This window comes from Colletotrichum destructivum, chromosome 10 (assembly GCF_034447905.1).
Source record: "Colletotrichum destructivum chromosome 10, complete sequence".
In the NCBI taxonomy this organism is placed as follows: domain Eukaryota; kingdom Fungi; phylum Ascomycota; class Sordariomycetes; order Glomerellales; family Glomerellaceae; genus Colletotrichum; species Colletotrichum destructivum.
In genome coordinates this window covers 1,028,125-1,042,371 of record NC_085905.1, presented here as the reverse complement: position 1 = coordinate 1,042,371, position 14,247 = coordinate 1,028,125, and the positions used below count along the sequence as shown (strand labels likewise).

Genomic DNA, 14,247 nt, shown 5'->3' with positions numbered 1-14,247 from the left:
AGAGGCCAGGACACGTTCATCCGCTTCCACGCCCACGTCCACGTTCGCGTCCGCAATCCCAATCCCAACCCTTATCCCCCCTCTCCGTAGTCCACGGAAGACGGGAGCAGAAGAGGCCGGTCCAGAAGCCAATCATCCATACAATCTTGGTAGAAAGCAAAGCGCGGCGTCTGACCCAACACGCCAGACAAGTGTTCGCTCTTTTTCTTACACACAAAGGCACAAAGGGTCAGCGCGGTCGGTTCCTCACCACTGCAACCCAATCTATCTTAGAGCACGTTCTCTTTCCAAATTGTTTCCCTTCTCCATCTATCTCCATCTCTGTCTTCCCCTCTCCCTCTCCCTCCCTCCTCCCTCTCCCTCTCTCCCTAACCCCCTCTCTTGCGCACCCGACATTCTCGAGCACATCTTCTCCGCGGACCTTTGCCGTTGACATCAACTTTCACTAGTTGACTCCTGCACTCAATCCCCCCCTCCCCCGTTTATCCCGCGGGCACTCAGAAAACACGACGAGTCCGACAGAGGAGCAGCCGGTTCAAGCAGGCCGACGCAGCCCAGTCGAGAGCGAGCAAACACAGCGGTAGTAAGGTCGACAGAACAAGCGAGTAATCCCGTCAATCTACGGATACTACGGGGGGTCAACCACGTCGACTTGATCCATCAAATCAATCAATTCCGTCGCGTCCCCACTCGCCGCGCTCTGTCCTCAACTCAACTCAACACGACACGACACTCGGCAACGGAACGGAACCTTCCTCAAGCCATCATCCATTCTGCTGTCTCCTGTGCCCGGATCTTCTCGTCTCACACGCACTCACCCGGTGTCTCTTGCGTCTCATCCGCCCATCTCACCTCGCTTCCTTCACCGAACTTCTCATGTTTGCATCCTGCCGTTATATTACTCCTTACCTCGCAAACGTCTTCTACCCATCTATCCACTTTGTCACCCCTAAGCGCACTCTCACCGGAAAATGATCTGCGCCAGTTGACGGAAGACGAAGAAGTAGAAGCAGAAGAAGAAAAAACAAACCAGCCACAGACTTCCTCATTCTACATGCAAACGACCGTTCGCCTCGGGTAATCAATCGACATTGACCCTTTTTTGACTTTTTTACTTCCACCAAACCATTTCTTCGGGTTTCCCTTGTCCCCCTTTTCCCTCCGCTTTCCACGCGTCTGCGCTTTGCTGCAGCACACAAGAAAGAGCAGAGGTACCTTGCATACCAAAACTCCCTCGGGGGATACTTTTTACCTTGTTGCCACTCAATGCCCGGCCAGTAAGCTCAGAGCCCAAATCTGCGTGCCTGGGGGAACCGTTTCCGCACACACCCTGGTCCGCGGTCTAATCCCTCTCGCTTTTCGTGTCTGGAACTTCTCTGGACCTCCCACCCCAACTTTCTTACCACCTCACACCCACGCGCACACCGTCCTGGAACGCGTCGCATTTCGACTCTACCGATTCTCAGACGCCCGACGGACCATCGAAAAGTTCAAAGTCGCGTCGAGACTGGGTATTTTTACCCAATATGTCTCTCTTTCCCAGCGAGAGCGGCCTGTCCGCTGCCGCTACCGATTGTTCTTCCAACATCGCGTCTTCGAGCTCGACACCCCCTACCAGCATTTCTGACATCGCCAGCCAGGCCTCGGATGGTCCCAAGCTAGACGACGTTCCCGTCATTCTCGAATCCGAAGCCCAAACCGAAACCCACACCCGTATCGAAACCCGTATTGAAGCCCAGATCGAGGCCCACATCGAAATCCCTGATGCCATCGCCGCCGAACCAGCACGCGAAACACCACCGGAACCTCAGTCCGAAGGACGACCTCGCCGATCATGCTCTGGGAAGCAAACGTACAACCTGTCACAACTGAGCGGCACAGCAAACCGCGGCAAACGACGCGCCAAGGGCGACGATGTCGCAGACCGGCGCAGGACCATTTCGGGCGCGACACTCATCAGCCCTGGCCTCAATACTGACACCAACGCTGACGATGTCGCGCGCGTTGCCGGCAACCTCGTCCGTGACGGCATTGACGCGTTGAACCTTCAATGGTCCGTTGGAGACCTGAAGACCCCGCGCCCGAAGAAGACAAAGATGGAAAAGGCAGATACCTCTCGCATCACCCGCCATACGGCGCGTCTTATCGGCACGCCTGTTGAGAACCTTGCGACCAAGGTGTCTAACCTCGGGAAAAGGAGCCGCAAGACTTTCGAGAAGAGCATAGCCAAGGTTCCTCGTGAGCTGCTCCGCCTCCGGGACACGAAGGAATTCGCCGGCATTGACGATAAGCCCGTTATAAGAACGGTCTGGTCTAACGGAAAGCTCGTGATATTGGACGAGAATGGCAACATCCCTGCACCGCCACCCAAGAAGGCCAAATCAGAGCCGCTCGAGACTAAGAAGGAGGAAGCAGAGGAGAAGCCCGAACAAGCTGCTGAAGCACAGCCCAAAAAGACGAGGCGAAACAAGAAGTACCTCGATCGCGGACTGTATGCCGGTCAAGCGACCCCTTCGGACCTGACTAAAGGTCTTTCAGCCGCTGAGCATAAGAAGCTCGCGCAGACCCCGGAGCTGAAGGACTATGGCCGCTCCAACAAGGCCCTGCCGTTGCCCATGTTCAACGGATTGCGACTGCTTCTGAGCGGCCGCGACTTCAAGCTACCGTTCGATGTCTGCAATCCTCTGCCGCCGGGCCAGCCGAAGCCTGACGAGTTCCGGAAGCTCACCAAGAGTTGGATTCCCAACCCCCTACTTGCTGTTCCTTGCTAACATGGCCATAGATCGCTTTATTGGAGAGTCGCATTCTTTATGGAAGAAGACGCCACACTTCCTTGACCAGTCCAAGTGCGTTTGCAAGGTCGAAGACGGTTGCGGTGAAGATTGCCAGAACCGAATCATGCTGTACGAGTGCGACGACAAGAACTGCAACGTAGGCCGGGAGCATTGCACAAACCGCGCGTTCGCCGATCTCCAGGACAGAAGAGTAGGGGGTGGCAAATACCGCGTCGGCGTCGAGGTAATCAAGACACCTGATCGTGGCTACGGCATCCGCGCCAACAGATGCTTCGAACCCAATCAGATCATCATGGAGTACACGGGTGAGATCATCACGGACGAGGAGTGCTCCGAACGCATGGAAAACAAGTACAAGAACAACAAGGTAGGCGGGGACTCGCTGGCTTCTATTCTGATGAGTAACGCTAACGCAGCGTCAGTGCTACTACCTTATGAGCTTCGACCAGAATATGATCATCGACGCTACTAAGGGTAGTATTGCCCGTTTCGTGAACCACTCGTGTGCCCCCAACTGCCGGATGATTAAATGGATCGTATCCGGTCAGCCGAGGATGGCACTCTTCGCGGGAGACAAGCCTATCATGACGGGCGAGGAGCTCACTTACGACTACAACTTCAGTCCTTTCAGTGACGAAAACGTCCAGACATGCCTCTGCGGCGCGCCGAACTGTCGAGGGATCTTGGGGCCGAAGCCTCAGGAAGTCAAACAGCCCAGGCCTCCCAAGTCGACTCTCAAGGCCGTTGTCAAGAGCGCTGTCAAGGCTAGTAAGCGCAAGATTGAGACGTTGGTCGGCGACGACGGTGACAACGACGGCTCGGCAAAGAAGCGCAAGATCAAGGCTGCCAAGGGAGTGCGACGGTCACTCTCTTCGACCGGCCTGCTCACCAAGGCGGCCGCCAAGGGCGCGGCGACGGTTAAGAGACGTGTGTCGGCTATGGCAATTCTGAGCAGCACGACGAACACGCCTGCCAAGGCCACTAAGGCGACTGCGAAGAAATCCACGCCAAACAAGATATATACTGCCCCCCACCCCGCGCGCAAGGCCACGGCGGTCCGTAAGTCGGGCTCTGGCAAGGTGCTCAAAACATACGGGAAGGGGTCGCCCAAGACAACGAGCCGGGCGCCGAGCATGACCATTGTAGCTGCGGGAGCAGAGGACGATGATGATGCGGCGCCGAAGAAGATGTCCAAGCTTCACCGGAGCTTGAGCAAGGCGTCGCGCAACGCATTGGAGGAGCTTTCCATGGGGTCCACCATTCGGCTTGTGAGTCCCGAGCTCGTGAATCCCGAGGCCACCATCACGGCCCGACAAGATTAGGAGTGGGAGGAGACATGGGCCACGCTGGATGAGGCACTGTATCATTCGTGCCCATCCATTATAATTGAATCTTGACGTCAACAAACGAGGGCGGTCTGGATGTAAGGCGTTCGCAAGGTGTTTTCGGTCATTCAACAGGCGAAATGGAGGCATTGTACATTACGGGATGGAGGGGCATCATCGTACACGGGCGAACGAACGAAGAGGTGATGACAGGAGTGGTGGAATGCGGAGATGGATGTTTGAGCCCTGGCGACCGTCGGTATTCTTCCGAACAGGAAGTCAGGCAGTCGGACAATTTTTGCCTTTTATCTTTTATCTTTTTTATCTCCTTTGCAAATTTTGCTGTAGAAGGTCGACGGAACCGAAACTTGCCGCCATTGCAAGGCCTATCCATATTTTCCCACCGTCGTCCTCGTGGTCTTTAGTACTAGCTACTGGGCGGGCATATTACTCCTTGCACCACCATCGTTCGCTTTCCGGATCATGGCAGGGTGCGAGCCACCCGAATACATACAAAGTACATGTTTAATGATGAAGTCATGATATGTCACGGGATGGTGCGAGTTCTCCTTGATCTAGTGTCGGGCGGCGGAGGCTGTGAGGCTGCAAGCAGACCGCAACGGCGGTGACTGAGTCCCATGAGTCAGTTAGATGGCTGACTCTTGGGGGGCGGCAACGTCAAGGGCGCCGAGGCGACGATTGAATGCTGAGACGGGGGACTTGAGCTAATGACCTTACCGAATGTTCGACAAGAACGTACTCTTTCTCTGCTCGGCGTAAGCGAGGCACAGGAAAGAGGTGGCTGTGCGCATTAGGAAAAGGTAAAGTGACCCGCTGGATCTGAGAAGGAAGAGGAGTTGGAGGAGGAGGGGTGAGGAGCTTCGGCCAACACTTCTAGAAGTCTTGGCTGGAAGCTGGACTCGAGTACCTTAGTCAGTATTTTTGATCAAGCGGAATATCAAATACTAGAGATATAGAAATATTATTGTACTGCATGCATTTTCGATCCTTTGCACCTTCCGGCCTCTGTACCTTTTCCCGGCGTTCTTCATTCCTTGTCTTGTTGTGAGTACATTTCTCACCTCTTCCCCCTCTTATCATGGCTGGCTTGTAATGATTTGGGGTCGCCCAGCTTTTGGCTCAGGAAGTTGATGAGGCGGGCGAGGGCAATTGTGGCTGTTGAAAGTCGAAAGGTGGGGCCCGCTGGATTCGGGGGCCACCGTCGGGCAACGGCGCGTCGGAGTGGAGTTTCCGATCAAATGGCTGCCGATTCACGCTTGTCAACGTCCACTGTCAGAAGAAGTTGGCGGCTCTTGCCATCGCTAGCCTTACTGGCTGCGTGGCCCTGCAAACTTCCACCCTCTCCCCCCTCCCTCTCCCCCCCTCCCTCTCCCCCCCCTCTATTTCTCTTGCGATTGTCGCACTTGCCTCGCCTCGCCTCTCAGCCGAAGGAGGCATGCGGCTCAAAACTCCCCAGCCAGCCAATAGCAACCGCCCTTTCTGAGCACCCAAAATCGGTAAACGTCCAACGTCCATCCCCTCCTTCTCCTTCTTTTCATCTCCAACGCTGTTATTCTCTTCCCGGCCGTGATGACCAGGGATGGCCCCCTCGGAGCGGCTCAATTTAGCGCGGCTACAATCTGTAAGTAAGGCGTCTCTAGTCTCCTCACGGGTGGAGCCAATGCGCCGCTGTCCGCGACCCAGGTGAGAGCACACCGGCGGCGCCAAAGTGGGGCACTCCGTCGTCATCCCGAGCTCTCGGAGCTTCATCGCTCACAACACAACAACACACTTCCTTTTGGGGACAAGGCGACCGCCGCTAAGGGGCACCAGCCACACATCCGCAGTCTACCATCTTGGATCTTTCAATCACTAGGAAGACGAAACAGAAAGGAGGGGGGGGGGGGGGTCGTAATTTGTTCTAATTGGGAGGGCTCCTATCTATAGGTGTTTTCTAACTCTACGATGTATGACGCGCGACAGATTCCAGTGATATAGGGAGGGGGGTATCTCTTGTTGCTTCTTGTAATGATTGGGTTATGGATGCGGCGATGGGTTGTGAGGCACTCAGTGGGAGTCTAGTCCTCCTCTTTCTCATCTATTCTCCTTCCTGTTATCGTTCTTGTGGACTTGGTTGATTCGATGGTTTTTGGTTAATAGCGAGCCGGGACTGGCTTGGTGGCCGCCAATGAATGTGCGGCAGTCTGGTAAATGACGAGTTAGCGAACCGCTCGTCCCTCTGGATCAGGGTGTTACCACTGCGGTACTCACCTAGTGGTCGACGCGCACTTGAATCTCCTGGACTGTGCACTGATGGCATCTTCTCTTCTGGCAGTACGGGCAGTACTCGTCAAGGCTGTAGTTGTTCGGCCCGGTACCGCATTTGTGCTAAATGGTGGAAGAGCGCGTTAGTCAAGATCTGGGAGGTGCTTGGAGGCCCTTGAACTCACACAGAACCACACCGCTTTCGTCCTGGTTCTCGGGGCATGGGCGCGGGGCATGTTTGCGGGTTTTCGAGGTGCTTCGAAGATGTAATTGTCGAATGTATTGGAGGATGATTGGTGTGCCGAGTGCGTACGGAGTTTCCGAGTTGCTGATGAGATTGTTGTTTGTTGCTCTTGAAGCCAACGGACCATCTTACTGTCTTATAAGTCTCGACGATGCCTCACAGTGTCATTATACAGCTCATCGAGAAGAGCACAATTGCGCTCATCTTTTGATGCGAATATTCGGTGACCCAGGGAGCGAATGTTTGCTTTCCGTAATTTTGTTTACTGTTTGATGAGGCTAGAGGGGGGCTTGGTCCAAAGTGGCATTGCCTCATCGGTGAGGAAACTTCCAGGTTCGCCCTAATTCCACCTCATTTTTACAATCAGTCATAGTCCAAAATCGACCTCACTGACGAGGACACCCCGTCATGTTCTTATCCTTGTTCCAAGTTGCCTTACTTTTGTATTTTTACTATTGTTTTAAGACGGAGACCTCGCTACTTGAGCTGACTTACAATACAAAGGGCGCACAAGGGGGCAAAATCTCGGTGGCGAGGGTGAACGTTCCGTCTTTTTCGTGGACACCAATCAACACCAGGACGCAATGCCATCTGGAGGAATGCCTATGATCCAATCTGGTACTCAGCCAAGTTGTAAAGTTGTTAAAAATGAAAGTAAAAACAGGGAAAGAAAAAAGGATTGGTCATCATGTCGAGTTACGTTACGACCAGTTCTTCGCTTTCACCCTGAAAGGCAAAGCAAAACGATTGAACTAGATATTGTCAGCCACCAACTGCGGTTCACGAAAGACCCCGACTTTAGGTGGGAAGAGGATTCACCTATCCCAACCATCCTCATTGATTAAATTGGCATTCCCCGGTGTCTACGTATCACAAGGATGTCCGGCATTGCGGACAGTGCTGCTAGCTACGTGGCTATTTCTAGGAGATGACCAGAAATCCCGTGACCATCACATGCTTCCCCATGAATGTTCTATTCCCTTACTATACCTCCTTCCGTGCATCCCTTCTTAGTTCGTACTGCTGCCGAGACAGAGCTTCTTGGGGTTCAAACGAAGACTTACAATCACCGAGAGCGAGGAAGAGGTGATGGTGGTAAGTTTGCTGCCGCCGTCGAGTAATTCACCGACTTGAACCCGAGAGAAGGGGCCAAGACCATTGCGTCACACTCGCCTAACAGGTACCGAAGGCAGTAACTTGCTTCATCGTGCAGCTCGTCGGCGGCCCGCTGTTGCACTGTGACTAGTTCGAAATAAGAGGAGTTTCCGATCCAGTCAGAGAGAGGTGGCTTTCAGTCTCCAGTTTCGTGAAAGGAAGCGGGTAGCTTTCAGTAACACCAGCCACGAGTTGGTTTTTCTAGGGGGAGAGAGCGGTAAAAAGGCAATTGATGAGACTTGGATCTCAATTCTACCGGGTGTCATATCCAGGGATAGTTCTGTCTAACCTATTCTGTCCAGTTCCTGACTGTACAAACGAGAGAAATCGAAACTTCATGGTTGGGTGTCTAAATGATACTCGCGATTCATGCTAAGGCCCGTCCAGCGGCCTGCATCTTCCCTTCTTCCCCCTCCTCCTCATCCTCATCCTCATCCTCATCCTCCTCCTCTTCCTCTTACTCTCATCTTCTAACTCAGCGGGGATAGTGGTGTAGATGCCACTCTATCTCGGACAACAATCCGCGTGAACGAGTCTCTAGATGATTGTCTCAGAAAGAGCGGCGGTCACGATATGCACAAGAGGTTGGTCTACACAGTAGCCAGTCTGAATATCTCGCCAATGAGCCCGAGACTCCGGGTTTGTCGAGAACAAACAAACTTATTGTCCAGGGTTCTGCTCAATAACGGTCGTCGTGCAATCGTAGCAGCGCTGATGTCCGCAGTTGGCGCAATGTGCGTCAGTGTAGGGGTTCAACGGTCCGTAGCGGCAAGCGTCCTGGAAGCGGCTCGGTCAGTACAAGGAGGCCAGGGAGGCGGGAGATTCACTGACACAATACCAAACGTTGACGTAGATGGGGGCCCTCTTGCTGCCAGACTTGGACTTGCTGCTGGAGGACTTGCCATGAGAGGAGCTGCTGTGGCCCTTGGAGCTAGATGACTTCTGGTGGGAGCCCATGGTTGCGATGTTGGGGGTTGGTTGAAGATATTGGGGTAAATCTAGAAGTAATCGTGAGAGATGAAATGCTGTTGTATTCCTTTGAGTCTCTTGTAAGATGGTTACAAGGATGAAAGTGGTTGTGATGTGGATAGGTTGATATATCGAGCCGAAGACGGGCTCTGCTGTTCCTTTTAAGTCCTCGGGTCCCCATCGTTCACGGTCTTGGTTTTACCGTGGAGTGAAGCTCGCATGAGTGAGCGTCCAATATTGTTCTCCGTGTGAAAGAGAAAAACCGGTGAGAAACAAGCGAGTGGTTGCTTGCTGGATGGAGTTCTCTCTCTGAGGCGAAAGGCTTGGGCGAGCATCGCCATTTTCGGTGACATTGCTCTTCCTCACACCCCAATCATCAGAGGCCCCATCGCCAGTGTGCGCCTGTCATTTTCTCGTCGTCGAATTTATGATTGCCTCGTCGCTCATGAAAAAGAACCACGCGTTGATTTACTTTTACGTTGAGATCACTTCCTTTACAGCCCATTCTGCTAGGTCCTTTTGTTTTCTCAAATAGGGCGTGCAAGAAAGGGGCGTAGTCGCCCGGTGGTGGATGGCCTTGCCCTCTGCATGCTTCCCAAATCTTCGGGAAACGCACTTCCTCCAGAAAGTCTCAGAGTCTTAGGTTTCCCATGTCATGCACGGATGAGGCAGAGCAGGCGAACCACCACGCGTTATGCCCACCCCCGAAGAGGCCACGCGAGGGACCAAGCCATGCAATGCCGAGGCTCAGTTGCACTACCGAGATGTTCTTTCGGTCGCCCTAATTACGCAAGGTACCAGGCAAGGTCCTTTTGCCTCGTGGGTATCTTGGCCTAACAAGATTCGCTGCAACTGCACGCCCCCACGCATTGCTTTGGAATTGCAGCCCCCAAGACGCCAGCGCCTTTGATACCACCCTTCGCCATAGCCCATTTCCCTTTTGGCACAAAATCCTGGCGCTGATGATGGAGATAGCCAACGGGACACTGCAGGGCAAGAAAAGTCATTCCTCGACGCATGCAATGTGCTTCGCCGTGACCGAAGTTGCACATGTTTCTAACGACGTGCGTAGATGAGGTCATGACGAGTTCCTCGAGTGCGAACGAATCATGCAATGCTGCATCGGCTCTTGTCGGTGATTGGAAAGCTTACACGGACGCCCTAGTATTGGCTTTTGAGGTTTGTGAGGAGATGCGACTGTGCCTCGCAGATGGAAATGGCGTTGAGGTGCGGACTATGCTTAGCCACCTTTGTCGCAGAATACAAGCGCCTTCTGTGACTCCGGTGACATACGTTCGGTGCACACAGAGAAATAGTACTTTGCAACCTATCGAATAGTTTGCAAGGGCTTCAAGGCAGACTTGACGGGGACAATGCTCCATGGGAACTGCAGGATACCTGGACTGTGATTGCCATTCATAGGGTCTGCTTGTTGTTAGGATAGGAAAAAGCCCAGAGGGAGCATGGGAATAACTTCCTCAAACGACCCAGCTTGGGACTTTGGAAGGCTCGAAGTGTCGTTTACGCCATATTCCCGAGGTGAAAACTAGGAGCTGTGCTAGTAACATATTCTGTCGCTCACTTACACGACGTGAGAGAATCAATCTTAACTCTGACCGAGTATGAACACATATTTCTGAAAGTCACAGACAGTCACTCGTGGATTAGCAGGAGTACCAGAGTTACATATGAAACAGCGAATCAGTTAGGTCGCAGTAGAATGTCGTGAGACTTTAGTCTATCGAGCAAACGACCCCTTGCCGTGTAACCTCTTATACAAAAAGAAAACAATGAGAAGCGACAAGTGAGTGACCACCATCCCAAACGCCATGTCGTTCTTCGGTAGTGGCCTCCCCCAATCCTGTCCCGTGGCTTACACGGGACATCAAAAAGCCAAACAACTAATATAGACCAATGAAAAGAAACGGAAAAAACGGTCGACGCGCGAGAACGAACCAGAACGGACAACGCCTTCTCATTCGTACTCTCATAACTATAGCTTGGAAACCCCTTGGCTCTCATTTTGGGCTCTCCCCACCATGGGATGTTGTTGGGCTCAATGTCGAGGCGTTCTAGGTCAGAGTTATTTGCAATCAGCCGCCCCTAACCCTGACCTTCTGAGTGACGCAGTTATCGCAGCGGTGATGGTAGTAGCAGGACGGGCAGCTGTCGACCCTTGTGGTCATACCCGAGTCACCGCATTGACACTACTCGTTGTCAGTCACCGGCCCAGGGCAACTGTGGCGCTGTAGAAACTCACGCAGGTCCAGACCTTGACAGTGTTGGAAGATCTGGAAGGCATTGTAAACGGTGGGAGTGTCTTGAGAGTAACGAGGAAGATTAAAGAGAATATCTCAAAAGCTTTGAGTTGAACTAGACAAGCTGGAGGCTAAAGTATGCAGGGAGTGCTGCTGAATCCGATGATGGCCTACTAATCGAGTGCAGAACGTTTCTCTCTCTTCGTGCTTTATACTCAAACAGTCGGGATCAGAACTCCTTCATAAACCGTCATATACCCCTTACAAACGAGCACAATGCCAATGTTCAACTGTGGAAGTGTAATTGCTGTCTAACAAGACCCCGAGCCCCGCAACAACAGCCACTAGGCGGTTTTGTACATGAAGCCTCAGGCGGAGTCGCCGAACGACACGGATGAGGCTAACATGGCCGAGTCTCCGGCAGACCATATGAGTTAACTTCCTAGCTTATTAGAAAAGCGTCCTGTTTGCCTCGACAAGGTTTACGAGGGCAACCGACGAAACAAAACATCCCGCGCCATTGATCGCCAAATCCGCCTCTGGGTAGAACGCCTCTCCTCACGCCCATTGGCGTGCAACCCTTGCTTCGCTGCGGTGTGTGCGGAAACGCCTCATACCCTGGGGTCTTCGCACGCGACGTTCCGGTGATTTCAGGCAGATGTGAGGGCGACAGGTCTTTGCAACAGTTAGCCTAGACATGACGGTAACAGACGTGACCCACGAGGGATGAGGGGCACAGCTCCAGATGACTCCCTGTCTTGCGCCGAAAGTACGGAGCAGGGCGGCCGAACAGGACTTTGGGGTGATGAAAGGAGACATGAAGCACCGTAGTCATACTGCGATTTTGGCTGGTGTGCTCTGCAGCGTACTTTTGGCGGCTCTGCGCTTGGCGACGGTTGTGCAGAAAGACCGGGAGAAGCAAGAGGCAGGGGGGCACGCAGCCCAACGCCCTGAAACTGGCTGACCTCACAGGGCAATCAGGCAGCTACTCCAATTCGCGAGGCATGTTCGTAGGCTGAATTCCAAAGCAAGGAGACTTTGAGCAGAGCCGCATCTCAGGTATGGACTGTATTCTCGACTCAGGTGGTTTCAACCTTTTCCCGAGGGTTGTCTGACTTGGGAGTCACACTGCTGTACCAACTGGCCAACCCCTCCACCCAAGCTTGGGTGGCAGTCTCGTCGACCCCACGGCTGCATGCACGTCTAAGCCATGTAAGCGTAGGCCACTGCTAAGAACAACCGTCACATAATCGCTCTTGGCTGGGGCGGTCCGATAGTTGAGCATCCCTCAGTTGTAGGCAGCAGAGTTGAGGCTCTAGTTCTTCTTGTGAGGAATCAAGAAGGGAGGAAGAGAAGGCTGAAGGTGTCCAATGTATGATTGCGTAATCGTGCATGGTGATGCGCGCGGCCAAATGCAGCCTCGGTGTTGTTGATATTACCAGCACGTGATGGTCTCAGTGATGTTCGGTGGCAATCGGCCAACAAATCCGTCCAAATCGAAGGTATCGCGGAGTGCTCAGCGGAGACAGATTCTGGTTGTTGAACTGGTACATCGCCTCGAGTGCTGAAACTGTGCACCTAGGTAATGCAACGGCAAGTCCTTGGATAATGACGCAACGATGTGATCTGTTCCCGTTGGTCGGGACGAACGATTAGAGCGTTGAAGATAAAGAAATGTGGCCAGCTGACTCTGACTCTGACTCGTGAAACTTACTTTACTTCGCATGCGGTTGATGCTTCGTCGTAGATGTTGTTGGGAGTTGGACAGGTCCTCGGTATGACTTACTGATTTATGATCGAGGATCGACGGTTAGGAGTTAATGCAATGGACGATGGTTATGATTCAAGTATCGATTAATGAGTATCAGAGTCAGGAGTAATCGAGAAACGGTCGACAGCTGATGGCCAACAGCCGCCACTCCATTGTAAGCAGGGATAGGCGAGTATCAGCCGTCGATGGTCCAAGGTAAGTATTCAAAGCAGTCAATTGACATGGACGATGAAGCCGTGTTGTAAGTTGTTGGGTGGCTTTTTCTGTAGTCAAAGGCGTCACAACAGTCTGTGACGTTCCAAGCTCAGCTGTTGTCGTTCGAGGTGGGCATCGTCCATAACGAGGGCAAACTGTCAGGAAGAAGAAGGGAGCTGGGGTAATGAGTTGGTCAAATACTCGGGACAGTATGCGGCTCTGTTACTCCCATGACCACAGCAAGGTTAATTATGGTGAACCTCAGGCTAGATATAGATGCCTAGGTAGCAAGAGAAATCCCGACGGCCCAATCCTACCTCATGCAAAGTGATTCTTTTCTTAAGCCTCAGGACAGGGGTGTCGTTTCCCTGACCTTCTCGGTTCCGAATGTCGGCCTGTTGACCGTATCACACAGCCTTGTTTTTAGTCGTTGAGTTCCTAGATGAGAAGTTGTGAGGCTCAACAAGAAAGCTCAGATGCGGCTGAATGTAGAACATGTGAGGATGGTGTGATTGGCCTCCTGTGCCATGTCGTTTGGAGGTGGCAAGGTCTGATTAGACAGCAGGCTCTGCGAATCCCGACAACGTCGGATTGCGTTCACAATAGATGCCAGAAGTTGTATCCAGTAGAAAGTCTGTGCTCTGTCAGAGAATAGATCTTGGTGGGAATCGACGAAGGAGAGCTCCTGAAACAGGCTCGATGGGTATTGAGCATGTAGGTCTGCTCCAGAAAAGTATGGGGTCGGCCTGTGTTGCTATTGAAAAGACACAACAGCACACTGCTGATGCGACAGCTTGTTTGCCCAGCACACCTGCGAAAAGTCGCAATCCTCCTTTGTTCAAATCTGCCTACAAAAGAACCATAGAGAGAAAGGCGGACGTATTTGCTGTTTACCTCGCATCCGCTACAAGCCCTGCAGCTTGCCGGACGATCTTGATGCCGTCTTACTCTGCATATCCGAGAACGGACCTGCCGCGCAAGATAGTCTGAGCCATACCAAGACCCATCAAAACATATCAGGTAGTTTCTGGAGGCTCGCGTGATCAAATGCGGGCGTAGCAACCTACCATTTCGGGCGGCAGGTGCTGACGAGACCCAAGTACTAACCTCAGCCAACCCTTTTCGGGTTCCAGGTGAAATTGACAGAACCTCTTGAACCGCGGAATCTTAGACGGAAGACGGAGCACCCGAGGAGTTGGATCACATTGGCGAAGCCTCTTTGCGTCGGAACAGCTGAAGCGCCAGTCCCATGACAGTCCCAGTTGAAGTC

General features: G+C 52.9%; 4 protein-coding genes across 4 annotated transcripts; 1 reads left to right on the top strand and 3 right to left on the bottom strand.

The window, feature by feature from the left end:
- The first annotated feature begins 181 nt into the window (after positions 1–181).
- Positions 182–4,630, top strand: CDEST_14609 (Putative SET domain, AWS domain, SET domain superfamily protein). The gene is made up of 3 exons (XM_062930765.1): positions 182–2,733; positions 2,783–3,162; positions 3,218–4,630. The coding sequence occupies exons 1-3, from the start codon at positions 1,527–1,529 to the stop codon at positions 4,115–4,117; spliced, it is 2,487 nt and encodes an 828-aa protein (XP_062786816.1). The 5' UTR covers positions 182–1,526; the 3' UTR covers positions 4,118–4,630.
- A 1,393-nt stretch (positions 4,631–6,023) lies between these two features.
- On the bottom strand, positions 6,024–6,725 carry CDEST_14608 (uncharacterized protein). The gene is made up of 3 exons (XM_062930764.1): positions 6,571–6,725; positions 6,392–6,508; positions 6,024–6,324 (listed from the first exon to the last, which is right to left on the bottom strand). The coding sequence occupies exons 1-2, from the start codon at positions 6,619–6,621 to the stop codon at positions 6,392–6,394; spliced, it is 168 nt and encodes a 55-aa protein (XP_062786815.1). The 5' UTR covers positions 6,622–6,725; the 3' UTR covers positions 6,024–6,324.
- A 1,283-nt stretch (positions 6,726–8,008) lies between these two features.
- CDEST_14607 (uncharacterized protein) lies at positions 8,009–8,870 on the bottom strand. The gene is made up of 2 exons (XM_062930763.1): positions 8,616–8,870; positions 8,009–8,561 (listed from the first exon to the last, which is right to left on the bottom strand). Exons 1-2 carry the CDS (start codon positions 8,739–8,741, stop codon positions 8,445–8,447), a joined length of 243 nt encoding a protein of 80 aa, XP_062786814.1. The 5' UTR covers positions 8,742–8,870; the 3' UTR covers positions 8,009–8,444.
- A 1,551-nt stretch (positions 8,871–10,421) lies between these two features.
- CDEST_14606 (uncharacterized protein) lies at positions 10,422–14,195 on the bottom strand. The gene is made up of 4 exons (XM_062930762.1): positions 14,085–14,195; positions 12,726–13,611; positions 11,014–12,637; positions 10,422–10,960 (listed from the first exon to the last, which is right to left on the bottom strand). Exons 3-4 carry the CDS (start codon positions 11,053–11,055, stop codon positions 10,847–10,849), a joined length of 156 nt encoding a protein of 51 aa, XP_062786813.1. The 5' UTR covers positions 11,056–12,637; positions 12,726–13,611; positions 14,085–14,195; the 3' UTR covers positions 10,422–10,846.
- Positions 14,196–14,247: the final 52 nt, after the last annotated feature.

Bases quoted from the DNA above. Each gene is read 5' to 3' on its own strand.
- CDEST_14609 (XM_062930765.1), top strand. From the start codon at position 1,527: ATGTCTCTCTTTCCCAGCGAGAGCGGCCTGTCCGCTGCCGCTACCGAT. The intron at 2,734-2,782 runs GTTGGATTCCCA...ACATGGCCATAG, and splicing joins GTTCCGGAAGCTCACCAAGA to ATCGCTTTATTGGAGAGTCG. The intron at 3,163-3,217 runs GTAGGCGGGGAC...ACGCAGCGTCAG, and splicing joins ACAAGTACAAGAACAACAAG to TGCTACTACCTTATGAGCTT.
- CDEST_14608 (XM_062930764.1), bottom strand. From the start codon at position 6,621: ATGCCCCGCGCCCATGCCCCGAGAACCAGGACGAAAGCGGTGTGGTTC. The intron at 6,509-6,570 runs GTGAGTTCAAGG...TCCACCATTTAG, and splicing joins CGAAAGCGGTGTGGTTCTGT to CACAAATGCGGTACCGGGCC.
- CDEST_14607 (XM_062930763.1), bottom strand. From the start codon at position 8,741: ATGGGCTCCCACCAGAAGTCATCTAGCTCCAAGGGCCACAGCAGCTCC. The intron at 8,562-8,615 runs GTCAGTGAATCT...AGCCGCTTCCAG, and splicing joins ACGTCAACGTTTGGTATTGT to GACGCTTGCCGCTACGGACC.
- CDEST_14606 (XM_062930762.1), bottom strand. From the start codon at position 11,055: ATGCCTTCCAGATCTTCCAACACTGTCAAGGTCTGGACCTGC. The intron at 10,961-11,013 runs GTGAGTTTCTAC...GACAACGAGTAG, and splicing joins CTGTCAAGGTCTGGACCTGC to TGTCAATGCGGTGACTCGGG.